Raw genomic sequence first — 27,734 nt, 5'->3', positions numbered from 1 at the left:
TTTGTTGATAGATTATATGCCATAGTGAAAATGGTTAACTCACTCGATAGGTGTAAGAGCCCAGTTACATTGTGCACATTTTGCAAATGATCAAGTCCTAACTGCTTTATCTCTAGGTCACATGTAAATCGAAATCTATTTTGCAGTTCGTCTTCACTGACTGCCTCAGTTTCTGCTTGAATTGATCTCTCAAATCACGTTGTATGTCATATCTTACATTTTTAAGCAGAAGCTAAAGGTAACTGCCAAGAGGAGTACCAACCAATCCTCGGATAGCGTAACCATTCTTCAATACAAACCCTGAACCCATGGGGTCCAACAACAAGAAGCCATTCCTGTTGCCATGTTCTTTGCTAAAGATGCATCATGCACCGAGTAAGGTACTATATAGTTTTGCATGTCGGCGAGAGAGATCGGGAGATGGTTCCCAGAGACGTCGATGAATTTAACTTTCCTAGCTATCAAGGTCTTCAATCCAATCCAACCCTTGGTGTAAAGCTCCATCCGCAAGGAAATGCATTGATTAGATACGTTTATCTTTTTTTCAATCCAATCCAGTCCTAATGGTAAAAGGATGCAAATTGTAGCATCGAGTAAGGGTAAAAACATGTTATGATGAGCTTACACCACAGCGACAACACAATATCACAATATGTTCCTACGCCCATTCTATTCTGTCCATTTTTCTCATGTAAATGCAATTTTCCTTCGATTATCGACTTTTCAAAGTTAATGCTCAATGATGAAATGAAAATCATAAATCACTACCAAAAGTAATTCCAGACCATGTCATGGATATACCCCTCCCACACCATAAGATTGTAGAGGAAGAGCTCAGTAAAGATAATGCTTTCGCAATCCTCAGCATTACTTTCAACATGGTTAATCATTCATATCTAAGGCTTATAAAATGTTTCAGCTTGTTCTCCGTTACATTCCTTGGTTGACTACGCAAAGTGCAATAAAAAAAGTTCGATTCCAAGTCAATATCAATGTTACCAGAGATTTTGTATATTCCAAACCCTTGGTTTTTCATATATTTATGTGCGTGCAAGTCCTTGAGCAAAATCTTAATTATGGAATCGGTTTGAGGACAGGAAATAGTCTCAAAAGAATGGAATCTTTCAAAATGCATGCTTTTTGAACCACAAGGAGATTCCACCCTCATCCATCATAAATACTTTACAACTGCTTTTCAGCGACCATTAGTATCACCCAAGAATTACAATAATTCAATAGCACCGATAAGGACACTGATAACTGCATTTCAAGGTAATACATCAATTGACTCCTGGGGAGGCAAAATAGTATCAAAAGTTCCATCTGGATAGTATCCGAACCAGGATGTTTCCCTTGGTATCAACACAGTGTCTTGCTCAAACTAGAGGGAAATAAAAAGAGTTAGCATCACAAAGCTGCGAAAGTCGAGTCCAAAATCAACAACATATACAAAACTAACCATAATAAGGACTAGGTCCTGCAAGCTAGCAAATCTTTCCTTGTAGGCTGAGTTTCTGTCATCCCCAAGTTCATTGTTTAATTTTGGGAGAAATCTAGAGCCTTTTAGATATAGCAAAGTCCTGCAGAAACGAAAGGCAATTCACACATTGCTTAATTGAAAGAACATCTACTTTTTGACCCAATAGAAAGTGAAATGAGATTTTGCATTGAGAAATAACATCAAATATATGAAACTAAAAACAGGGAATCAATGAAAATATGCATTGCTCCTATGTTATACGAAGAGTATTGTCGGCCATGCCTATTTTGATATGGTTATAAAATTTTTTGACTGGATAACAGAGTAACAAGTACAAAATTTGGACCATCAAGAAGATATAAACAAAAAGTCATCCTATCTAAATATTTTCTCTCGACACAGAATCATACTCACGGTTGTATCTTCACGTAACTAGCGGGTGCCAAGTGCTCCTATGATTGTACGAAGGTTTCCGAACAAAACAAGAAGATGCGGTTAGTGAAGCATTAAAGAAGAGAGAAAATTAGGTTGGCGCACTATTTCAACAGTGGACATGTAAAGAAGCTACCTGTTGATGGTGCAGAAAAAGTTAGCCTGTATAAGACTTTGAGCAACACTATCCTCTGGTATCGTTATAGTAAAACGGTAATGTGAATCAGGAAATGACTAGTAAGACCAAGCCAAACCTGGACATAGTTAGAGTAGACCCCTATTAGCTCAATCAAATAGTCCACAAGAACGCAGAAGATACCAGACTGTAAAAGAAGGAAAAAAAAAAATCAAACTGCAGTGATATAAGCAAACTTCAACCCCCATGAGGCCTTAACCAAAAGAACACTAGAGAATGGCGTATCCTAATGCCAAATCAATCTAAAACCACGCCAGAAACGCATGTCATGTACAAAAACATTTGCAAATAAATATAGGACTTGAAAAAACGATTTTTTCTTGCCCTTGTCACGTACAATTCTACCAGAGAGAACTGCTCTCAAATAGCCAAACAGATTCTCAAAGGCTTCTGTTCATGTGTCACTATAACCAGTTTTGGTGGGCCTCGTCAAGTATGTGTTCAGATGAACTCAATCCCCAGCAGCTCTTTATTAACAGAAAAGAAGAAACATGAGGAACAATCCAGACAAGTCCTATTTTGAAAGCGTAACATTATCTATGTAAACATAGCCATATCCTCTGCTTTGCCTAGACAAGTCTTATTTTGAAAGCGTAACATTATCTATGTAAACATAACCATATCCTCTGCTTTGCCTATAGAAATATTACATATTCAAATGATCACTAAAGTTCTACATTCTCTGCAAAACATGCCCCATCAAAGTAAATCTGAGTTCTGAGGAGAAATTGCGTGCAATGCCTTTCTCACTTGGCACTTTTGATAACTCCTACTCCCCTGGAACAAAAAAAGAAATATTGTTAGCACCTGGCATTATCACATGCAACGTCACGAAAACAACAGAAGAATCTTCAATTGCCACCTCTATGGTAACCAATCAGGGATAAGTTGATCTCGTGTGACAACGATAATGATGATCATAGATAAAACAGTCGTCAAAATAATTTCCCTCAAAAAGAACAAAACTCGGAGAAGTTATTTGATAAGGATGCATCTTATAGGTGATCCTTTTGCACCAAGCAATCTCAAAGGAAGACATGGACTGTATACACTCCCACGGGTACATCTTCGAGTTTCAAGCTCTCAACAAGAACAATTTCTTGTAGCTTTACCATAGTGTCAATTTCTTGAGCCTAGACTTCATATGAGAATGCAGTGATGTGAAATCCAGGCAATTCAGCAATGAAACATGGTCATTCTTAATTTTGATGGGGAAGTTTGTCATACGTCAAATCAATTTCTTACCTAGCTTTTGAGGAAGATAAGATGGAATGGAATCAAATCATCATATGCGGTAACAGACAGGTAATCAATTCATGCATTGAATAGCACAGACTGTGTCATGCAAGATTGCATCTCAATCTCAAACATGTAGTAATCTACAAGTTGCAGAAGAAGAAAAAAAATAGATGATCAAGTTGCACTATTTCTCAAGAGGTAGGTTTAGTGAAATTTGAACACTAAGATTGCATCAGAATAATATAGAGGGACGAATCCTACCAAGTTTAATTTCTGTGTTCTCTAACAACCATTTTGCTCCATCTCTGATGAATCCCACATGGCTCGTGTCGAACTCTTTTTCGTACATAAGCCGTCTGAGAATGAAACAGAGCACAAATCAAATTTGTCCTTCTGATCATAGGACTCACTAATACCACAATTTACTAAAATACTCAGATGAGTGCTCCAATAGCACATGCATGGGCAACATGATTTCCAACAATTTGGAAATCCCACATTAGTTCAGCTGACCATGGCCCACAAAAGGATGCTTAGGAACAGAAGTTTACCTGGCAGTATGTAGGGTTCTGAACAACACCCGTCTCAAACCCTTGGGAATATGTAAAGACTCCATTACTTCAGCTGCAGGAAGTAGTCTATGTCATTCTTACAGAATTGGTTGGACATATCAATATGTTTTAATATCAAAGCTGTCGGATCAAATATTAGTAAGTGCCTAACTATATTCTTGAAAATAAAAAGAAAAAATCCAAGGGCTTGTTCTCACACCAAGACGAGTATGCTACTTGGTCCATTGCAAAATTGACCATATTAGAATCTAGCTAGAAGAACTAGTGTATTGCCAGCAATGGTCACTACTGGGACAACTAAATTGTGCAAGAATTTTACTTCTGGAAGGAATAAATACTCCCAATATTCTCAAATAGCTCATATTTCACCAGAAAACAAAATATAGTATATCCATAGACAATAAAACAATAAAAGTTGGCAAATATGACGTGCCAAGCCCTAACACACAAATGACTAACTAAAATGGACATGGAAAATGCAGCCACTATTATGAAGCACCCAAGTTTCCAGCAAATTGGTCAAGCGATCAAACCTACTAATGATGATAATGACGATGACAACAACAATAATTTGGGAGTCAGCATGTAATTTTGAAAGCAAAGTTAGAACCTAGCATTATTATTGCAAATGAGTGAATTAGAGAAACCACACCACTTTTCTTACACAAAGGTCATCTTATGTACTCTATCTTCTGACATTTTCTTTTTTTTGTATTTTGCTTTTGAACCTTATCCATAATTCTACATGCATAAGAAAAGAGGAATAGATTCAACGGATCGTACATGCCCAAAGTGCAGATATTGCCATTCCACACCGCAAGATTCAACTACCTATGCTCTTCAACGAGCGTGAACACAAACTTCTCTTGAAATGTGGGGTTTTTACCACCCTCTGCACACCAAATCAAATCAAATCAAAACTAAGATGTCCATTCGCACAGTTTTCCCATTTAGCTCAACACCAGAAACTTCACCCAGCAAACCACCGTAACGAAACTTCATATCCAGATTCGAACAGGGAAAGAGGCAATTGCGCAAGCATTTGGTGTGCAATTTTAGAATTACCAGTTGCAAGTTCTGGTGCGAAATTTGATGCTGCCATATTCCAACCGGCAGCCGCCAAGGGGCTCCTAGGGGCGATGGTGGAGGCCGCGGCGACCCGCCGAAGAATGCAGCGGATCTAGGAATTGGAGCAGCCCCGAAACTCTCCATTACCAGAGATTCTCCGCGTCTTTAAAGGCCCCAAGTGATTTAGACCTTGCACTCTTTTTAGATTACCACAATTTATTACCTCGAGCTCCCTTAGCTCTTTCAATTTCGATAGGTCTGACATCGTCTCCATGGAAGGGCATCCGTCGACTGATAGGGAGCCAAGGGATCCCAATTCTTCAAGGCCACGAATCTCGACTAATGAATCGCAAAGTCTCAGACTTACCTCGCATAGATTCTTCATACGCGATAGGTCAAGTACTTCTGGAAGGAACTCACAACCGTTCATCTTTAATAATCTCAATCCTTTCATTTCCGGCTGCGACGGTGAGTCCTCTTTTCTAAGCTTACAGAGCTCCACACGGAGTTCCTCCGACTCCGCATCAAATATACTAGAGAATTCTAGCGAGCATTTATAGAATGCCAAGATTGACAAGTTTTTCAAATTGGAAAAATCCGGTGATCGTGTGGTCTCCAGATCTCGAAGTCGTAACTCACTTAAACTAGACGGGAGCCGGGGGAGGAATTGCACGTATTTGCAGGACAATGATAGTGTTTTAAGTTGAGATAGGGTACTGATACTAGTAGGAAGAGCGGTGACAAGTGTTCCCTGTTGAGATAGGCCACCAATTCTCGTGAGGGAACGCGGGAAATTAAGAGGGCTCCATATCAGCCAAGTCAAACTTGGGGGAAGCTCCGGCAATTGTTTCAGCTCGGGACATTTTCCTAGCTTAAGTATTTGGAGATTAGAGAGGTGACTCACCGTGGTGGGTAATCCGGATATACATGTGTTTGACAAGTTTAGGATCCTCAAACAGGACAGTCTCCCAATTTCTTCGGGGATTTCGCCGGTCAAGTTGCGACATCCGTGAGCATCCAACTCTTCGAGCTTCTCCACCAACCCAATCGCACTTGGCAATTTTGTTAACCTTCTTATGCCTCTCATCCTTAGTACCTTCAGTTGCTTTAGATTGCCGATTGAATCGGGTAGGTGACAAATTCTCGTCCGTGACAAATCCAACTCAACTAATGATTGTAATTTCCCAATCGAATCTGGAAGTTCTTCTATGTATATACACCTAGATAAATTCAACCGCATAAGTTTCACCAGCCCTCCAATTGAGTATGGCAATTTGTTGATCTGCCTCCATGATACAACTAAGGTCAACAGTGACTGCAAATTACCAAACGTCTCCGGAAGTTCATGTAGCGTTTTAGGCATGACAATCTCTATCAAAGCTTGTAGACATCCTATTTCTTTAGGCAACTCTCGAAGAGATTGACATCCCCTCAAGTTCAAAGAAGTTAGGAGCTTTAATTTACCAATGGATGGGTTAATTTCAATTAAGTTGGAACAGCCTTCAAAAACCAATCTCTCCAAGGACACCCACGTAGATAAATCAGGTGTTCTCTTTAAGGATTTGCAGTAGCTAAGATTTAGTACTTTTAGTTTTCTGGCCTCCTGCAAAACAATTTAATAGAATATGTATCAAGAAACAACCTATAGGGAAAAAAATTAGACAAAAGAAATGTAACAGTCTGAATTTTCGATCCTTTTCCCGGGATTTAGGAAATGAATTTGACCAATGCACTATAGTGAGATCTCACCCGGGACCCGCGCATTCTCGGGATGCTAACCTTAGGGGTAAGGCTATTAAGGGATTGAGTTCGCACGACCAAAGAACTCGACCTAGGTTTGATCTTCAACCATATGGATTGACAAGGGAATGTTTTGAGCCAACCGAGACCGGTCTATTTGATTGATCGTGTCCGAAGGGCACTAGTGACAGACCCTCGCAATTATATGACAATCGAGGTCGTCCTGGGAAGAGTAAACTTAAACATGATTTGACTTAGTGTCGGTCACGGGTCGAGAGCGCGTAATTCCAGGGAGCCACCCGTTAGCAAGAGATAAGCTAAAGTCGCGATTGTTCAATTTTAGTCATTTCTTGGAATTCGGGCCCGGGAATCGAGAATTTTGAAAGTGACAATTTTGAGCGGCCGATGACGTTTTTGGCTTGGCCAACCTTGGGGCCACCCATTTCTGCAAAAAAAATGGATTTCGGTCCGGGGCCGGAAAAATTACGGTTTTGCCCCTGTGGACACCGATGTTGGATTTTGAGATCGTTTGAGGTTATTTTTCGAGGCTAGTGTCATTTTGGGGTGGCCACGTGCATTTAGAGTTGTTTCGGTCAAAAATTGGAATTTTGGCTCGGAAGTGAAAAATAATATTATTTTATTCCCAGGACTTTGCAGTCGATTTTCGAGGGCTTAAGGAGCTATTTTCACGATTCCGACGCCATATTATGTTGGCCACACACATATGGAACCCGTATGTGCGAAAATTGGAATTTCGCCCCGGGACCGGAAAAATGACAATTTTGCCCCTGGGCCCATTTCAGTTCCGAATTTTGGGGATAATTTTGGGATAATCAGGTCTGAAAATATCAGCTGCATTATTGGACAATTGACCTCTTTGCCCTTCAATTATTGGATTGGAACAAACGAGGGCCGTTGGATCAAGGGCAAAATGGGAAATCGCGTAGGATCGCGACACGTGTCACCTCACCAGCCCACTTTTTTGACCAATATTGACTCTCTCTCTCTCTCTCCTCCCTCTTCTGGCCAGAACCCCCCCCCCCCCTTCCACGATCACTCTCTCTCTCTCTCTCTCTCTCTCTCTCTCTCTCTCTCTCATTCTCTTCATTTTTTGTTTCCTCTCATCACCGTTGCTGCTGCTGCTGCTGCTGCTGCTGTTCCGCCCATTTCAGCCACCCATCCAGCCCGTTTGTTTCGCCTTTCTTAGGTAAGTGACCTCCCCAAATGTCGCCTAGGACCTCGGGTATTGTTAGGCTTGTTTAGGGCTCGGTTTAGAATGAATTTAGTGGCTGGTTTGCTTGGTGGTGTGTGTTAACTGATTTCCGGCTAGGCTGCTGCTGCATCGCCAGATTTTGCTATTTTTACTGTGACTTGTGTGGCCCGAATTTGAGGAAGGTTTCTTCATGATAGTTGCTTCCAACATCTTGAAGTATAACATATTTTAATTTGGGAATTTTTGGAAATCATTTGATGCCATTCGGAAGTCCATCTTTGGACCGAAATAAAACTGCCCGATTTACTGTTCACCCGACCTTCGGGTCTGTTCGAATTTTTTATAAATTTTTCCAGGCCTATTTTCAAAATACTTCCTTCACAAAAATTGATGGGTAAATTTGTGGCTATAACATATAAAAATTTCAAGGTTTTCCAAAATGATTTGGGTACCGAATGAGTTATATTTTGATGGCCTGAGGGGCTGTCCGAGCGAATCGGATTTTGTCCGATTTTGAGTGTTAAAACGAGGTGTTTACGGTTAGAACTGGGTTTCGAGTTCTTCATGGAAAATGTTCATTGAGATGTGTTGTACAACATATTCAAATTTCATAATTTTTGGAGTTGGTTTACTATTTATTTCAAATGGATTTCTGTCACTGCACAACTGCCCAGTTTGGACCCGGTTTAGGCGATTTTGTGACTGTTTTAGGGGTTGTTCGGGACTGATTTGAGTGACTGATTATTTGGTGGTTGCGGACTGATTAGGCGAAGAATTTTGAGGTTTAGGGAGCTTGGATTATGGCTGTGATGTTGAGGTTTGATTGGAATTAATTTGTGCGATTAATTATTGGGATTGTGCCTTGAATGGAAATTTGTGCGTGATTGTGCGATTTGTGGTAGTTGGCTGATTTGGGATTGCGTTTCGAGTTGTGTACGTGTGGTCGTATATGTCACGTGTGTGGCCGTGAGGTGTGATGGTGTGGCAGTGCGATTGCGCAATATGTTCGCTTGCCAAGAATGTGTGATTGTGCTTTGGGATCGCGTGTTATATGTGTATGATTGTGTGGTGTGCTTGCGTGGTGAGAATGTATATTTGCGAAGTGTATGTGACTTGTGAATTGTGCGTGCAATGTGGAATTGTGTTGGGTCATGTGGTTGCTGGTCGTGCGTAAGTGTGGTTTGAGTGGAACGAGGATATGGAAATGTGGTTTGGTTGGAAAGGTCCGTCTGAGGCGTGTACGTTACGCGGGACGATGCCGTCCCCCGACGAGGTGACGATGCCCGGCCCGACGAGGTGTCGATGCCTCGACGTGGTCGAAGACCGTTGGCCTGATGCGTTTTGCGCGGGCGCGGTAGAAGGAAAGTGTGTGTAGGATTCCGTCCCGAGGCGTGTTCGTTTACGCGGGACGATGCCGTCCCCGACGAGGTGACGATGCCCGGCCCGACGGGGTGATGATGCCGACGAGGTCGAAGACCGTTGGCCTGATGCGTTTTACGCGGCGCGGTAGTGGTGGAAGAGTTGAGAATGAGCGGGAATTGGCTTGAGGTGCGAGGTTTGAGAAAGTGACGAGTGGTGTGAGTTGGTGTGCGAGTGTGTTTGTATTGCGTGGTGTGATGCTCGATTATGGGGAAAAAACTGCTAGGCATGGTATGGGACGTGCCCAAGTGGGTTTTGCTCTATAATCGGGGCACGCGCGCGGCTGTGATGTATTTCTGTGGCATACTGGCTGTGTGGTTGACTAACGTGTAGGGACGTGCATGATGGATTCCAGGTAGGGTCGCGTGTGGTTGCTAGTTTGGTTGATTGCTGTGTGTTATGCATGTTTCGTCTGGCGGTACGTGAGTGCCTACGTGGGGTTTGGGGTTGTACACTTATTGAGATTCGTCTCACGGTTGTATAACCGCCACTTTCAGACCCCCGGCCCTAAACCCGGGAAGTGCGCCTTTTCTTTTTGGAAGTCCGGGAGCGCTTTTGGTGCCCAAGGAGTTGCGGTGTGAGTGTCCCAGGAGGCTCGGACCGAAGATTCGAAGCGGGACCGGAGGAGGGCGATCCTTAGGTTTTTCCCTAGGGTTTTAGGGGTTATGTAAATCGGGTTGACCCATAGGGAAGTTAAGTTAACCAGACCTTGATCTTTTGTTAAAACGGTGGTGGAGGATGTTCGTCTATATTTATGTCTGTAATATGATGTTTGTATATTTGGTGCTGTATGAGGATGTTGTTGTTTGTCTGTTCTGTTGTTCTACCCCGTTGTCGTCATCTTTTTGTCCGGGGTTTTTATATTCGCTTCCGCATGTGACTCTGATGTTTGGGTTGGGTTGGCGACGTTCCTGGGACGTCGCATCATTTCGACCGGAGCAGGGGATGTCGCGAGCTCGATGGGGTTCGGGGCGTGACAAGAAAGGATATGGTTATGCAAGGAGTGGGACTCGTATCATACTTTGATTTGGTCCCAGCCAATCCATTCCTCCGAAATACCGCTGGATGAAAGGTTAAGAACGACTAAATTAATCGGATGAAAGTTTGTCGTCTCAAACTTGGAATTGCTGCAATGCCAAGAATTCCAAGAAAGCCATCTTAAATTGGAGAGAAGATTATTGAAGTCTCCAACAATGGACACAGCACCCCCCCGAAAGAACCTCAAGTTTTGTAAATTAGCAAATCCATCGGGCGTCAAAATCTCTCGACCAAAGGAATATGTTCCACGAATTTGTACTGACAATGCTTCTATGTTCCTATTTCTCTGACAATGGGAACACCAAGAAGTCCACATGTGAAGGTGAAAAACAAACAATTTCAAGTGTTAATAGCAATTAATTTTTCCTTTTGCAAGAATAGTATACAAAAAATTCGCAGAAAAATAAATTGTTGCTCCCTTTTTTACCTCTTTCTGCTTCAGAATGCTCAGCGCTTCCTCGCATTTCCACACTCTGCTACGCTCGCTAAGATGTTTGAAATTCTCTTGATGAACGATTTCCCTTCCGAGGTCCCGCACTTGGTCATGCATCCAGAAAGTATTGTTGTCTTTGATTTTTATCAAGGACATGAGAACGAGGACATCAATGGCAATGTGTGGGTGGTATTTACGGTCATCCCACATATAGAAAGGGTATGTTCTATCCTCATTAACAAAAAAACAAGCTATATCCAGAAATATTTCTCTTTCTGCAAGATCCAACCTTTCATAAGATATCATCAATTTCTTTTGGACATCATTGGGAGGAGCTCCTTGTAGCTTCTTCCATGTGGAGATCCATAATTCTTCGGATTTACCTGTAAGGGACGAACCTGTAATCTCAAGAGCTAAAGGAAGTTTTCCCAAAGTACGGACAATTTTTTCGGAAAGGGAGACAAGATGATTTGGTGGATAGTCTCTTCTAAAGGCATGCCTACTGAAAAGTTTAAGAGCATGATTAAATTTCATTTCACGTGCTTCGTAAGTCGAAACATTTGGGCCTTCGGTTAGGACTCTCTTGTCCCTAGTAGTTATGATAATCTTACTACCAGAACCAAACCAATCAACTTCATCTACAAGACTTTTCAGTTGCTCTTTCTCGTCCACGTCATCAAGAATAATGAGTACTTTTTTGTCTCTAAGTACTCCTCTATCAAGCATGTTGATCCCATCATTCACGTGATAAATTTTGTCGATAGAATGAGAACCAAGGAGCTTCAATAACAATTGTTTTTGCAAATTTAGCGGACCATCATTGCCTTTTGATGATTCGCAAACGTCTGCAAGGAAACAACATCGGTCAAAGCTAGAAGATAGTTTGTTGAAGACGACCTTAGCAAGGGTTGTTTTGCCAACACCGCCCATTCCGTGGATTTTGAGAAATTGTACACCATCAGATCCCACATCCAACTTTTTCATTATAGCTTCTACACGATCATCAACTCCGACTAAATGCTTAGTCACATTTTCATATGCAACCTTCAGCTTAATTGAAACCGTTCGAATTACCGAATGGATAAGATCTCCTTGGCTGCCATAAGGTAACAACCATGTTAGGGATAACTGTCATATTGTAAAACTACTCCCAAAGCGACAAAATTGCCCTCACATGTTGAGGAAATTACGCCAAAAAACTCTAGACACCAATACTATTATGATTTTTGCGAATCTCTCTCTGCTCCCTAACTTCAGTCACCATCACCGTCAGCCCTTGCCACTGCCACACTGCCATGGACGTCACTCACCTTCCCGCACCGTCAACATGGGGTTCCGGTGCCGTCACCCATTGAGGTGGGATGGCTCGGAGCCTTCTAGCGCCTTCGCGTAGGGCTGGCGACGAAGAAGTGGCAGCGACTGACAGACGAGCTCGTGCGGTGGCTAGCCAGCAACTTGGTGGATCTACTCGGAGATTCATTACTATTCATGGCTACCGTGTCAGAGACGGAGAGTGAGAGGAGAGAGAAAATCAGGATGAGGAGGGTGCGCTACCACCGCAATAGCGCCGTTGACCAAAGCTATTGCCGCGATACTGCCGATAGCGGCCACTATTGACCACTACCAAGTGAGAATTCTATTCTCTCCGCTATAGGGGCCGATAGCAATGGCGGCAGTGGCTGCGACCGCTACTTAAACTATATAAAATCGAGGAGATGAATAAGCTATATTTTCAACAATAAGACCTCAATTAAAAAGACTCGGGAGGAAAAAGGAAATCTACATATGACAGTTCAAAAGTTTAAGACATTTACCCATGGTCTTTCTTCCAGTTCCATCCCTTTATCTCGTCTACCTCAATGAGAGCCTTTTCCCATGATTCTACTGCTTCAGTGCAGAACCTTTTCCGATGCTTTGAAAGAGCTTTGCTGTATAATTTTGTTTTGAGCTTGACATCGTCAGGTTCCACATCCAAGAAAATGGGCAAAATCTCTTTGTTCCCATTCGATTTGGATTTGCAATCAACCATGTATGCGAGCTCTTCGAGGCACCAGTGACTCGCAGCGTAATTCTTGGAGAATATGGGAATGTAAATCTTGGAGTTCTCGATTGCTTGTTCAAGTTCATTGCCAATTCTTTTACCGACATGGAGGGATTCACTGCCCCTAAAGACAAGGATCCCGGCCTCAACCATGTTACGGTAAAGACAATCGGTGAATCCATGATGGGCGTCTAGTCCTCGAAAACTTAGAAAAACCTCGTAGGAAGGCCCGGATGATGCCCGCAAATTCGTTTCTTTTGCTAGCGTTCTGCGCTTCTTCGAGGTCCGGCTGAGACGGACGTGGAGGTATATGAGGAGAGCGATGGAGAGAGCGGAGAGGCTGAGGATTCCGATGAGGATGTAGAGCATGAGGCTGGGGAAGGGAGTCTTGGAGGTGAGCTCGTGAGGGAGAGAGCCGTTGAGAGGTCGGTGTTCGCCGGAAACCGCCATGTTTCCAGCGGAGCGAAGAGCGAGAGAGTGGAAAAGGCTGAGGGAGTACGTGAATGCGTGAGGATTGAAGAATGAGAGCTCTGCGCAGAGAGAGAGAGAGAGAGAGAGCAGTGCAGTGCAGTACCTTATAATGGATACAAAGGAAAAGGAAAGAGACGGAGGGAGTGAAGGATGTTCGATGCCGTTGTAAGTAGTCCCCGTCTTGCAATATTATTACGCAAGTGCCCTTACGTTGGATGAGCGCTTCTGTTTCTGTTGTATGGATGGTGGTGATAATTTGATAATTGGTGTTGAGGGCATTTTTGACATTTGGAGATGGATGTTGTAGGTGAATGGGGACGAGTAAGTTTGTTTGAGCGTTAATTGATTAAACTTTTCTTTAAAAGTTCATGGATCACATTTCATATTGAATCAAAATTCAGAAATCATTTGTGTGATTATCTCTTAAGAAAAACACATGAATAGCTTTTAATTGAAGAGACTTATCCGTCATTGGAATTAATGTAATTACTAAATCAAAATTAATATATGTATCAAAATCTTAACCTTCTTGGAATTATTTAATTTACTTAAATTAAAATTATTATATATGTATCATAATCTTAACCTCACTTTACGAAGTATTATGTGGCCGGTGTTACATATAAAACCAGTTAGAATAATATAAGAGATTGAAAAGAGTTATTCACATTATCACTTACGTACAAAATAATGTGACAAATTTTGAATGCTTGACTATGCCGTGCCATTTCAAATGATCATTTATAGTACACAGATCTAGATCCCAAACAAATATGGAAAGATATATTATACCACACATTAAACATAAAGACAGCTATATAAAAGACGCTGACAATATTCCAAGGCGAGATTTGATAAATCGCGAATCACATTAATGAAGATTACACATGATCAAACCAAATATATCTAGCATCCCACTTACAAGAAGATGATTGCAGTGAAAACAACTTGATTTTGGAAATTAAGCTGTAAAACAGTCTAGATAATTAGATTTAGCAATGGAGTGAATGTAGAGTGCCACGAACAGTACTTTTTTTATTTACAAAATGGATTGATTTGAAAAATTCTCAATGCAAACTATTTTACTAATTAGGATCCAACTGTGAGTAGCCTGATATATTTTATATCAAATCTTACAAATTGCAACTCGCTCATCTTAAATTTTAAATTAAAATTTCAAAAGAAGGTCATGAGCGGAGGCGATAAATTATCAAATTTAAATTAATCCTGATTGGTTAATTTTTCTGGAAAGCACTCAAGTCCCAAATCATCGGTGTTGGCTAATCTACTTCACAGCGTGTAGCACGGGAAAGCAAACCAAAGTCTTCTGACATCTGGCTTGCTTCGTTGCATTTTCCTTTCCTTTTCTTCACAAGGCAAACGCCAACAAAACCTACTCAAAAGAAAAGAGGAGGGAGAAAGGAAAAGACTGACGATGGAAAAGCAGGTCAAAGTCTTCCTCCATCTTGCATTAAGAGCCGAGGAAGGACCCTTATTGAAAAGTCTTCCTCAGACGCGGTTTACAAAATTGTTCGAGAAATTCTTGTCCACTAGTCACATTCAAAGGACATGCCAAAAAGTAGAACGCGCTTTACTGGTCATCTCGGAAGTTTCCCAGAAGTTTCCATTGATCAATCAATATGTTGTCGTCCTAGGAGTTTCCATGTCCCATTCATCTAATAAAATATTTTAAATCAGAGATTCATAGCCATAAAAATAGAGGATATAAAGTGAAATCAGGATACAAAGTGAAAGTAATATTATGCATCGATCACATGACGGATGTGGTGTAATCGATCAAATCCATGTTGCCCATGCAATGTCCAGGTCATTCTAATGGGCACTGAAATGTTAAAAATATATACTTTGCATTGATTTATCACACCATGTGATACAACTGTCACATGAAATATCTTTTGCTTTACCACATCATTTCTCTCTCTTTCTCTCCCCCCACCATACTACCAATCAACATCGCCATCCTTGTCCCCAATCATCTGTCACATGAAATATGGAAAGATATATGATACCACACCTTAAACATAAAGATAGCTACATAAAAGACGCCGACAATATTTCGAATATTTGTGAGATTCGACAAATCGTGGATCATATCAATAAAGATTACACAAAATTGAATCAAATATATCTAGCATCCTACTCAAAATAAGATCATTGCATTGAAAACAGCTTGACTTAGATAATCAATTTTTGTAATGGAGTGAATGTAGATTGCCACAAACAGTATGTTTTCGAATTACAAAATGGATTGATTTGCAAAGTTCCCAATACGAATTATATTATTAATTATGATATAATCGTTTGATATATTTTATTCCAAGTCTTAAAATTGCAACTCACTTATCTCAAATTTTAAATTAAAATTTTAAAAGAAGGTAATGAGAGGAGGCGGCGAATTATCAAGTTTAAATTAATCCTGATTGGTTAATTGTCTGGACAGCACACAAGTCCCAAGTCAACGTCTTCTACTTTCTTGCTTGCTTCGTTGCATTTTCCTATTCTTTTCGTCCGACTAAAGAAGGGGAAAAGGCAAAAGCCTACAAAACCTACTCGATTGAAAGAATGAAAGAAAGAGACTTTGGCATGGGAAAGCAAGTCAAAAGTCTGTTGGGATTTTGGCATCCAAATCTCATAGAATTGAATGAAAAGTGTGTGGATGAAAGTGTCTCACATAGAATAGAAGAGGTGATGGGAAAGGGTTTATTTTGAGGAGCCTCTCAAATGGGTTTGGGCCCCAAGGGGTACCTCACTTTTGTGGAAGAGAGAGAATCTACGCCAAGCTAGGTCGGTCCCCCCGCGCGCGCGCCGCCGCCGCCGTCTGTCCAGCTCCGGTTTTTTATTTTTCCGAACAGACACGTTGTTTAGAATTGATTTATTTATTATTATCATTTTTTTATTTTTTTTGGACAAACAAACATGTCTGTTCGTGAGGTTCGGTTCGCCCGAACGAAAACCGAAGCCCTTCGCAACTATTCACGAACCAAACCGGTTCAAGTGAACCTTCGCTACTGTTCACGAATTGAACGGGAACCGCCGGCGAGCTTTCATTACTCGCAACTCTTCAATTTTCGCCATATACATATATCCGAACGGTTTAGTTCGGAAGTGACACTTCGTGGCATTTTACGTTCCCGCGAGACATTTTCCCAACGCACTCTAGACATTTTTCGCTTCCTAATTATCGTTTTGTGCGATTATTCTGCGAAATTGCATTCGTAGGAGTCCTCCGAATACGTACCGCTTCGGAGGAACGAGATCCGTTCTATCCTGGGAGACGATTGTCCAATATTCTCGGGTACTGATTGAGGGGCCAAATTCGTCTTAAGGACATGATGTTATTTCGTTGGGCTCAGATCAACATTCTGCTTATTTGGTTGTACTGCTTTCAGGTTAGTTTTCTTAGCATTTGATTTCAATTCTAGTATACGAACTTAGCCGAACTACAATCTTAAGACGAATTTCCTTCGGTTCTATTCGTATGCTTCTCAGTTAATACAAGTATTCTGTATAGTTCGTATGTTCCTTGTCATAGTCGTATAGGAATACGATTCTGTTCGTGCGTTCTGTTTGTACATTCTATTCGCACATTCTATTCATTCATTCTGTCCTTATTAAAATTTTCAATTCTGTTCGTGAACAAATTTTTCGTTTTCGTTCATATAAAAAATTTTCAATTCTGTTCATAAACAAACGATTCTGTTCGTAGTCATATATTTCCGATTCTGTTCGTGAGTATGTTCTGTTTTTATATTTCAGAAATGGCTTCGACTTCGACTCCGGTCAACCCTATTCCAAATCACGGAGAAAAGCCAGAAAAGTTCAATGGTACGGATTTCAAGATATGGCAACAAAAGATGTTGTTCTATCTCACGACCTTGAACTTGGCTAGATTCCTCAATGAGGATGGTCCTAAATTGGACGTTGGAGAGACAAATAAAGAAAGGTTGGCTGCTGTGGATGCATGGAATCATTCTGACTTCCTGTGTCGCAACTATGTCCTCAACGGTCTGGAAAATACTCTCTATAACGTCTATAGTCCACTGAAAACGGCTAAGGAGTTATGGGATAGTCTGGACAAGAAATATAAAACCGAAGATGTCGGATTGAAGAAATTCATTGTCGGTAAATTTCTGGACTTCAAGATGGTTGATTCAAAGACCGTCTTAAGTCAGGTTCAAGAGCTTCAAGTGATTATGCATGATATTCATGCTGAAGGAATGACTCTAAGTGAGACATTTCAAGTGGCTGCCTTCATTGAAAAACTGCCACCATCCTGAAGAGATTTCAAAAATTATCTCAAACACAAGAGAAAGGAGTTGTCACTTGAAGACTTGATTGTTCGGTTGAGGATTGAGGAAGACAATAGGCTCTCCGAGAAGAAAGTTGGGAAGAACCTAGAGGTTTCAAAGGCCAATGTTGTTGAAGAAGGATCGAAATCCAACAAGAAGAGGAAAATGCCTAGCAAGTCTGGAGAGGGATTCAACCAAGGCCTGAAGAAGTTCGTTGGCAAGTGCTTCAACTGTGGCAAGTCTGAACATCGAGCCAAAGACTGCAGAGCCAAGAAAAGACAGAAAACTCGGGCTAATGTGGTGGAAGAGATTTCCAATGGTGTTGACGATATCAATCTGACTGCTATGATATCAGAATGTAATATGGTGGGAAACCCCAAAGAGTGATGGATTGATACTGGAGCAACTCGTCATATCTGTGCAAACAGATCGATGTTCTCGACCTACACAACTGTGGGGGGTGATGAAAAACTTTATATGGGTAATTCATCAACCTCTAAGGTTGAAGGGGTCGGAAAGATTGCTCTAAAGATGACATCCGGAAAGATTGTGACACTAAACAATGTGCTACATGTGCCAGACATACGCAAGAATTTAGTGTCCGGATCTCTTCTTAGCAAGAATGGCTTCAAGTTGATTTTTGTATCCGATAAGTTTGTACTCTCCAAGAATGAGATGTATGTAGGAAAGGGTTACCTTAGTGATGGTCTTTTCAAGTTGAATGTAATGACTGTTGTACCCAATGATGTTATGAATAAAGTTGTTTCTGCTTATGTGCTTGAGTCTCCTAATTTATGGCATACTAGATTAGGACACGTTAACTATAAGTCGATAAAGAAATTAACGAACATGGGGTTATTGCCAAAATTCGATTGTTCAAGTGAGAAATGCCAAGTGTGTGTTGAATCTAAATTTTCTAAGATTCCTTTTCATTCTGTAGACAATAGAGTCTCAGAACCTTTAGATTTAATACACACAGATATATGTGATATGAAATCAATACCGTCAAGAGGTGGTAATAAGTATTTTATCACATTTATAGATGACTACTCGAGGTATTGTTATGTTTATTTGCTTAGTAGCAAAGATGAGGCTGTGAATGCTTTTAGAACTTATAAGTCCGAAGTTGAAACTCAGTTGAATAAGAAAATTAAGAAAATAAGGAGTGACAGAGGAGGTGAATATGAATTTCCTTTTGAGGAAATTTGTACCGAGTTTGGTATCGTTCACCAAATGACTGCTCCTTATACGCCACAATCTAATGGAGTGGCGGAAAGGAAAAACCGATCTTTAAAGGAAACAATGAATGCATTGTTGAATAGTTCCGATTTACCACAGAATTTGTGGGGGGAAGCTGTTTTGACGGCGAATTTTATTTTAAATAGAGTGCCCCTCAGAAAAACACAACAAACTCCCTATGAGAAATGGAAAGGCAGAATGCCTAACTTAAATTATCTCAAAGTGTGGGGGTGTTTAGCTAAGGTTGTGGTACCTAAGCCTAAAAAGGTTAAGATAGGACCAAAGACTATTGACTGTGTTTTTATCGGATATGCTCATAATATCAATGCATATCGTTTTCTTGTTCACAAGTCAGAGATCCCAGATATACATGTTAATACGATCATTGAATCAAGGGACGCTTCGTTCTTTGAAAATATATTTCCGTATAACATAGTATATGAGCCAATTGATAATAATAAGAGGCCTCGAGATACTATATCTAGAAGTGATCCAATGGAGGATGAACCTAGACGTAGTAAAAGACAAAGGACTTCCACGTCTTTTGGACCTGATTTCTTAATGTATTTGTTAGAGAATGAGCCTCGGACATTCAAAGAAGCTGTGACTTCGCCAGAAGCCCCGTTCGGGAAAGAATCTATCAATAGTGAAGTTGAATCCATCTTATCAAACCATACATGGGAATTGGTTGACCTTCCTCCTGGTAATAAACCACTACAATGTAAGTGGATTTTCAAGAGGAAAATGAAAGCGGATGGTGCTATTGATAAATATAAGGCTAGGCTCGTAGTAAAAGGATACAAACAACGAGAAGGTCTTGATTATTTTGATACTTATTCACCTGTTACTAGAATTACATCTATAAGATACTAATTGCCATAGCAGCGGTGTATAAGCTTGAAATCCATCAAATGGATGTTAAAACGGCCTTCTTAAACGGGGATTTGGAAGAAGAAATATATTTGGAACAACCCGAAGGGTTCGTTGTTCCAGGACAAGAGAAGAAAGTATGTTGACTTATCAAGTCACTTTATGGATTGAAACAAGCACCAAAACAATGACATGCTAAATTCGACCAATGTGTATATGTTAAGAACACTCATAATGGTTTTGCCATTTTATGCTTATATGTAGACGACATGCTTATAATGGGCAGCGATAGTGAGGTTGTTAAGGCAACCAAACGCATGCTCACAAGTAAATTTGATATGAAAGATATGGGGATTGCAGATGTTATTTTAGGAATTAAAATCTATAAGACATATGGAGGATTAGCTCTATCACAATCCCATTATATTGAGACGATTCTTGGAAAGTGCAAGAATCTAGATATTATACCAGTAAAGACTCCGATAGATGTTAATTTACATCTTTCAAAGAATACTGGTGAAAGCAAAGCTCAAAATGAGTATGCCAGTATACTAGGCAGTCTAATGTATGTAATAAACTATACTAGGCCGGACATAGCTTGCGCTGTGAGCAAGCTAAGTCGATTTACAGTTAGTCCAAATGAAAATCATTGGAAAGCCATGAAACGTTTATTGGGCTACTTAAAGCATACTCAAGATTATGCTTTGCATTACATAGAATATCCGACGGTACTTGAAGGATACTGTGATGCAAATTGGATAACCGGCACTAAAGACACAAAATCGACAAGTGGATATGTATTCACACTTGATGGGGCGGCAGTGTCTTGAAAATCATCCAAACAAACTTGTATTGCTAGATCCACTATGGAATCAGAATTTATTGCTTTGGATAAAGCCGGTGAAGAAGCAGAGTGGCTTCGAAATTTCATAGAAGATATTCCTAATTGGCCTAAACCAGTGCCCGCTATATGTATACATTGTGACAGTCAAGTGGCAATAGGAAGGGCAAGGAATGTCATGTATAACGGTAAGTCTCGACACATACGTCGAAGACATGACACAGTAAGACAACTTCTTTCTAGTGGAATTATCACCATTGATTATGTGAAGTCAAAAGATAATGTTGTGGATCCATTGACAAAAGGCCTAACTAGAGAGATGGTTGCGAAAACATCAAGGGGAATGGGTTTAAGGCCTATAAATAAGTCATCATAGCGGAAACCCTACCTAATTGACTGGAGATCCCAAGATCTAGGTTCAAAGGGACAACTAAGTTATGAAGACAGTGTAAAGTACTGTCAAATTTTTTACTCATTCCCGGATAAAGACAATACTAATATGTGAAGGTTAAGCAAAAGTTTTTAATGATTCTGAATTGAGTATGTGATATACTATATGTTCAGAAATCACCTATATGAGTGTGAAGTGAGAGCCGCTTCTATGAGAATTGAAAAAGGCCGAATTCTCTAAAACACTCATGAGACCAGGCGGTGTTCATGGCCAAAACGAACACAACAGTGAGAACCAATTTTGTTCGAGAAATAGTTGTGTGATTTCTATTGTGTAGGCTTACACCAAAGGTCGACAGTTCAAAGACATCAAGTCTATTGATTGACCGAGTAAGTCCGATAGGTTTCACTAAAGAAAGTTCAAAGTCTCAGACTACTTATCCTGATGCAACGTTTTCTCATGGAATAATCGCACGTTGCATCTCATGCATACACGAAGAGTCTTGATAGAACTTTTCATTCATGTGGGGGATTGTTGGGATTTTGGCATCCAAATCCCATAGAATTGAATGAAAAGTGTGTGGATGAAAGTGTCCCACATAGGATAGAAGAGGTGATGGGAGAGGGTTTATTTTGAGGAGCCTCTCAAATGGGTTTGGGCCTCAAGAGGTACCCCACTTTTGTGGAAGAGAGAGGACCTACGCCAAGCTAGGTCAGTCCCCCCCGTGCGCGCGCCGCCGCCGCTGTCCGTTCGGCTCCGGTTTTTTATTTTTCCGAACAGACACGTTGTTTAGAATTGATTTATTTATTATTATCATTTTTTTATTTTATTTTTTGGACAAACAAACATGTTTGTTCGTGAGGTTCGGTTCGCCCGAACGAAAACCGAAGCCCTTCGCGACTGTTCACGAACCGAACCGGTTCAAGTGAACCTTCGCTACTGTTCATGAATCGAACGGGAACCGCCGGCGAGCTTTCGTTACTCGCAACTCTTCAATTTTCGCCATATACATATATCCGAACGGTTTAGTTCGGAAGTGACACTTCGTGGCATTTTACGTTCTCGCGAGACATTTTCCCAACGCACTCTAGACATTTTTCGCTTCCTAATTATCATTTTGTGCGATTATTCTGCGAAATTGAGTTCGTAGGAGTCCTCCGAACACGTACCGCTTCGGAGGAACGAGATCCATTCTATCCTGGGAGACGACTGTCCAATATCCTCGGGTACTGATTGAGGGGCCAAATTCATCTTAAGGACACGACGTTATTTCGTTGGGCTCGGATCAACATTCTGCTTATTTGGTTGTACTGCTTTCAGGTTAGTTTTCTTAGCGTTTGATTTCAATTCTAGTATACGAACTTAGCCGAACTACAAAGTCTTCCACCATCTCACTTGCTTAGTTGCAAAGAAAGTGATATGGCAAAAGCTGACAAAACCTACTCAAAAGAAAAGGGAACATGCAAGGAAGACTCCAGCGATTGAAAGCAAGTCAAAGTCTTCCATCATCTTGCTTGCTTAGTTACATTGCGAGACGAGAGACCATTATTTATCTTGAAAACATTGTATAAAATTAATTTATTAGTGAGGTGATGGAGAAAATTAATCACAATATAGTAATTGTACTAAAACTTGTGTTTTACATGGGACTCGGTATGTCCGACAATGCTGCGTTAAGTCGGTATACGTCAGGCTCTTCAATTTATCTATTGACTCTAAATAGCTCATATGGTCAGGCTCTTCAATTTATCTATTGACTCTAAATAGCACATATGGATCTGATAGCATACGTGGTAATGTTATTGTTTTATAATTATATTTTTTCTATAAATCGAACACAGTGAGCCAGCCAATACAAGCCACCATCCATAAATGTAAACCCGCAAGTATACTATGCATTTGTTACTTGGAATATACATCAACATAGCCAAGATCCATTTTCTTCTCCCGTGCTTCCTCTAGGGATCGAACTTGTAATTATAAGATGGAAACCACACAAATCAAAGGCACCTTGGTGCTCTCCAAGTGTATATTCTAGAGCAATATTAAGATAAATGGAATATCTATGGTACATTGGCTCTTTGATTCTTCCTTCTTTCATCCATCGACTGAGATGAGACATCAATGGCCCAAAATGGAACAAATTCATTCCCACCTATCTTCTTAGTACCACCAAAGCTTAAGCTTTTGAAACGGGGTTAAAAATCATAGGCTCTGCTGTGCAATAAACAAAAGCAAACCATCAAGCACATGAAGAGAGAAAAAGGACACCGCAAGTGTCATAACTTTCACATAGCACTTAATTAAGTGCCATAGCTTTTTTTTTTATCACTTGAGTACCATAACTTTCGTACGGCGTTCACTTAAGTCTCATGTAACTTTTTAATCGATCACTTGAGTGCCATAGTTTTTAAAACACTTTCAACACAAGTGCTATGCCACATCAGATTTTCGACACTTGGGTGAACGTTCTTTAAAAGTTATGGCACTTAAGTAATCAATTGAAAGTTATGGCACTCAAGTACACATTTTTTAGAAAATCATAGCACTCAAGTTATCAAAAAGAAAAAGTTATGACACTCAAGTAAGTGCCGTACGAAAGTTATGGCACTTGTGGCATCCTTATTCCTATGAAGAGAATAAAGTGGATTGTTTATTTTCACCGGCCAAAAGATTGCAAGGTCAACAGAAAATGCACGAAAAAATTCGATAAGAAAACATACAGTACCATTCATTAATTACAAGCATATACCATCCTGAAAACAATATGAGTGACATTAACACAAAGGGGTGAAAGATTGTTTTCAGTACAAACTGTAGTCATATGTCATCATTATAACATTTTACATAAAAATAAAGATTTCACCTGGCAAAATTTGTCACATATATTATGTAGAGCATGGCATCATCAAATTGGAGAATTTCAAGCTAACGAAGAAATTTACCTTCATCCACTAATCATCCATGAGAGACTTAGATATCATGAGATATAGCAACAACTGATCTTATGAGGCAGTAGTAACATTTCAGCATTCATTGTTCACATGAAGAACACTGAGAATTATAATGAAACGAAAGAAAGAAGTATATCATGATATACTCTTCAGCCAGTCATCATATATGTCAAACAGAACCATTGAAGGCTCTGTTGCCTTCAAGATCAGATCAAACAAACTTTGAACAGTATCTTCAAGCACACTTCGAACACTAGTTGCAGCTCATTTCCTTTAAGAACAATATCGGGGAAACCAAACAAGTGAACATCCAAAGGATCAAGCATCCCTTGCGACAATACATCCAGCGACCTGGTCGCCCGATTTGGACAAATTAGGTGTCATTGGAAAGCTCTTACAATGCACAACCCAATTGTACCCTTTGATCATAATCTTAACAAGGTTAACTTTCGATCAAAATCTAGTCAAACCTCGGTAAAAAATAAAGTGTTTACAGGCTCAACAGTCTTCAATGAAGTAATATATTCGATTCACGTGGAATATATGTTTGGCTTGAGGGAAGTGAAGGGAAATGGGTAGAAATAATAACCTAGGTATTTTTTCCCTTATTTGGCCGTCTAAATTAGAGAGGAAGTGGATGGAAATGATTTTAAACAGTGGAGACATACTACCCTTAAGCAGACATATTTTTATTTTTTTCCAAAAGTGAAGAAAATAGAAAGAAATGTAAATGCCTCCCCCCCCCCCCTTTTTTTTGCAAGATTGCCCTTAGTTTCTTTTTAAGTGTTAATTAAACAAGAGATAACCAACTTCATTCACGAAACTTCCGTACATATCATTTACACTCACCATGCATCTAGACACATGAGCGATCTTTTTGGTGCTAATTGGCATATTTAATATATATATCGTGAATTTCATTGTAGATTTTCCTTCTTTATCGATCCGGTGGTTCAATGGGTGGTTCTACTGGTTGACTCACAAACCAACCTGAACCAGTTTTTTGACAGGTCCGCATTTGGAAAAATTGCTTGACACGATTACAAAACCCAATTATGATACATGAACATAAATTTCCAGCTCTAATAGCGATGATGTTGTGATGATCTGGAGGTGTGAATGGCATTAATGATTTGGTAGTTCCTTGATGCTGACGTCATATTCTGGAGCATAGAGCAAGACCGAATAGTGGCACGAAGCAAAAGAAGACTATAACACATGACTAGGTGAAGTCCGTGGTTTCTAGTGTTCAACTCGGAGAACAATTACTTGTCTGATGAAGGAAAAGATTGGGACGAGTTGTCTCATCCTGGCACGTGAGGTTTTTGTCCATGGTGGAGTTGAGTCGCAGTTGACGTCAACTCAACAACGTGATTCTAGGGTTCAAAGTCTTTCGTAGTGGATCGTGGAGGAGACTATCTAAGTGGTTGGTGGTGAGTTTCGATTGAAGGGTTATGTTAGCGAGAGACAAATAAACTAAAGGCCTTCTGTAAATTAGTGAAATGCATTATACAAGTAATTGCGATCATTTATAAAGAACCTAAACTAATATATAGTAGATATATGATATCATGATTCTACACATAATCTGACCATATATAACATACACGCGATATTTTGGAAAGATTTGGTAATTTGTGAATGATGTGCACTACAAATATATCTAACAAGTTGTAGCATTGTTTCATAAATTAATGTTTTTAATCCGATATTACTGTTAGAAGGTCATAGTCCAAAGTACATAAAATAAATATTAGGTGTTAATTTAAAGGGAGGTTTTCGGCTAGTAATTTTGTCAGATATACGGCTTTTTACTTTAATTTTAGGCTTTTTCTCTTTTTCGATTTTTTAAAGTTTGAAATCAGGTCTTGATTTAATGTCAAACATCTCGAATTTTTAAAACTAGAATAGGGAAATTTAAAGATGGCGTTTTAATTTGGTTTGTAGCAAGAAAAATTGATTGCAAATATCTTTGGTTGTTGTGTGTGTGAAAATGAGAAAACCGTGGTCTTCATCTTCTGCAGTATGGTTAGGTCCTTGGATTTGATGGATGAATGTGAAAACAAAGAAGAGTCAAATAAACAATGGCACGCGGTTAGGAAATTGTCTAGGAAATTCTTGTCCATTTCTCACATTTGAAAGATATGCCAAAGAGCAAAAGCGATTTACGAGTAGATGCTAATTCTAGAAATGACAGTCATATGCCAAGTGATTCTTGTCCATCAAATATGCGAGTATTCATGAGAACAGTTGGAAAGTGAGTTTCCTCCAGAGAGGGTGGCCACTTGCAAAGTCCCCATGCTGGTCACCTTTACACAACCTTTTCTTCAAGATAAAATGGTTTTTTTTCTTACTTTGGTTCTAACGTGAACCAAAGTCGTTCATCTTCAAAAACAGTGCTGAACTTGATTTGGTTTTTGGGTTTGAAATGAAATGATGGAGAAATTTAAGTCTGAGGAGTAAAATTCTTGGAAATTAAAGTGCAAAGGAAAAGTGAACTTTGAGGGAATGTCAGATGCTACGAAAGTAAACTCAACGAACTTACGGTGAAATTGCATCTTTTGATCTCCGTCGCTTCCTCACGCATGCCCCGACAGTGCTCTCTCTCTATCTGTTCCTGTTATTTTCTTTTCACCTGCTCCACGACAATCTGCCTCCTCTGTTCTACTTTTTCTCTCTTTTCTTTTTGGCCGTGAATTCCGGTCCCTGAATGCCGGGATTGCTCCCTTCGGTCAAGATGGAAACTGCACCACCCCCCCTTCCCTTCTTTTGACTCTCCCTTGCCTTTTCTTCCAATTTCAACGCGTGCAGCTGAGCAAGAAGGCCTTCCTTCCATCTTATATGTGTTCAGATTGGAATTGGCTTCGAAAATGGGTGTTGACCAAATGGAATTTCCCTTATTCCTTTCCCTTCAAGGGGGCGAGTTTGATTAGCTTAGGGCCGGGCTCGCGCTAGCTCGGTTTTGTAACCTCAAGTGAGTTCATGACTCATTTCACATAGTGGGCCCATCTATCGGGCCAATACCAAAGAAACTCGTAGCCGGATCCATACTTTGGTCAATGTGAATGCTTTATGCCTGAATTTAAATGTCCCTAACATCTAAATGAGAAGAAATAAAGTAAAAGCTGCAAATGCAAGACCGTGCAAGTTCAATATTTTTGTTTAGAATCAAACTCTGTCGAATTTGATCCTAGTTTTCTTATCAAATGAATGAGAAGTCTTCAAACGAAAATTTAGGTGTGAGGAATCAAATCGACTTTAGGAGCAAAAGTCAAGAAAGTGACACTACACGTATTCCATCCTTGTAATAACTAAAATGAAGATGATATTGAGCATTTTAAAATAGTTTAGGAACATAATCAATTAAAAGATAAGGAATTGCGGCGCACATCAAACAAATTTAGGGATTTAATTGAATCAATTGTTCGATTAGATATGACATAGATACATTTACACAAAAGTTCAAGGACTGGAGGTTTCATTAAAAGATAAATCTCGAGATCAACTTTACTTGTTTTCAAATAGTTGGAAAGTAAATTTCCTTGTACTTGGTTGAATCTATAAGTACTAAAATGATTGGATGGTGAATAGTAAAATGATGACGTGGTATGCTTGGGAATTTAGTTCGATTAATTTAGTTAGCGTTGTTAGGCAGTAAAAATTCAACTTTTTGTATCAATTTTATGTATTTATTCAATATCAAAAAGCCACTTCTCACTCTTTTCTTCATTTGTGAATTTCAAAAGCAAATTTAAATATTTAACCTTGAAGTTCACTGTGAAAAAGT

At 39.9% G+C, this 27,734-nt stretch overlaps 2 protein-coding genes across 2 annotated transcripts in view; both read right to left on the bottom strand.

The window, feature by feature from the left end:
- Positions 1-13,824, bottom strand: part of LOC115662680 (disease resistance protein RPV1-like) — a 60,628-nt gene extending 46,804 nt beyond the window's left edge. Inside the window, exons 1-7 of the mRNA XM_056309325.1 lie at positions 12,645-13,824; positions 10,825-11,926; positions 10,381-10,683; positions 5,892-6,590; positions 3,899-3,971; positions 3,609-3,703; positions 2,759-2,885 (exon numbers count right to left, since the gene is read on the bottom strand). Of these exons, the coding sequence (XP_056165300.1) occupies positions 3,963-3,971; positions 5,892-6,590; positions 10,381-10,683; positions 10,825-11,926; positions 12,645-13,321 (2,790 nt within the window). The 5' untranslated portion in view covers positions 13,322-13,824 and the 3' untranslated portion in view covers positions 2,759-2,885; positions 3,609-3,703; positions 3,899-3,962. The remainder of the gene's footprint in view (positions 1-2,758; positions 2,886-3,608; positions 3,704-3,898; positions 3,972-5,891; positions 6,591-10,380; positions 10,684-10,824; positions 11,927-12,644) is intronic.
- Positions 125-27,734, bottom strand: part of LOC115668989 (disease resistance protein RPV1-like) — a 92,473-nt gene continuing 64,863 nt past the window's right edge. The window contains exons 7-8 of the mRNA XM_056309322.1: positions 2,049-2,166; positions 125-1,932 (exon numbers count right to left, since the gene is read on the bottom strand). The gene's annotated coding sequence lies outside the window, so the exon portion shown is untranslated. The remainder of the gene's footprint in view (positions 1,933-2,048; positions 2,167-27,734) is intronic.

Source organism: Syzygium oleosum, unplaced genomic scaffold (assembly GCF_021117445.2).
Source record: "Syzygium oleosum isolate NSW1041296 unplaced genomic scaffold, Sole_v2.1 Sole_v2.03, whole genome shotgun sequence".
Lineage (NCBI taxonomy): Eukaryota > Viridiplantae > Streptophyta > Magnoliopsida > Myrtales > Myrtaceae > Syzygium > Syzygium oleosum.
This window is presented reverse-complemented; position numbering and strand designations above follow the sequence as displayed.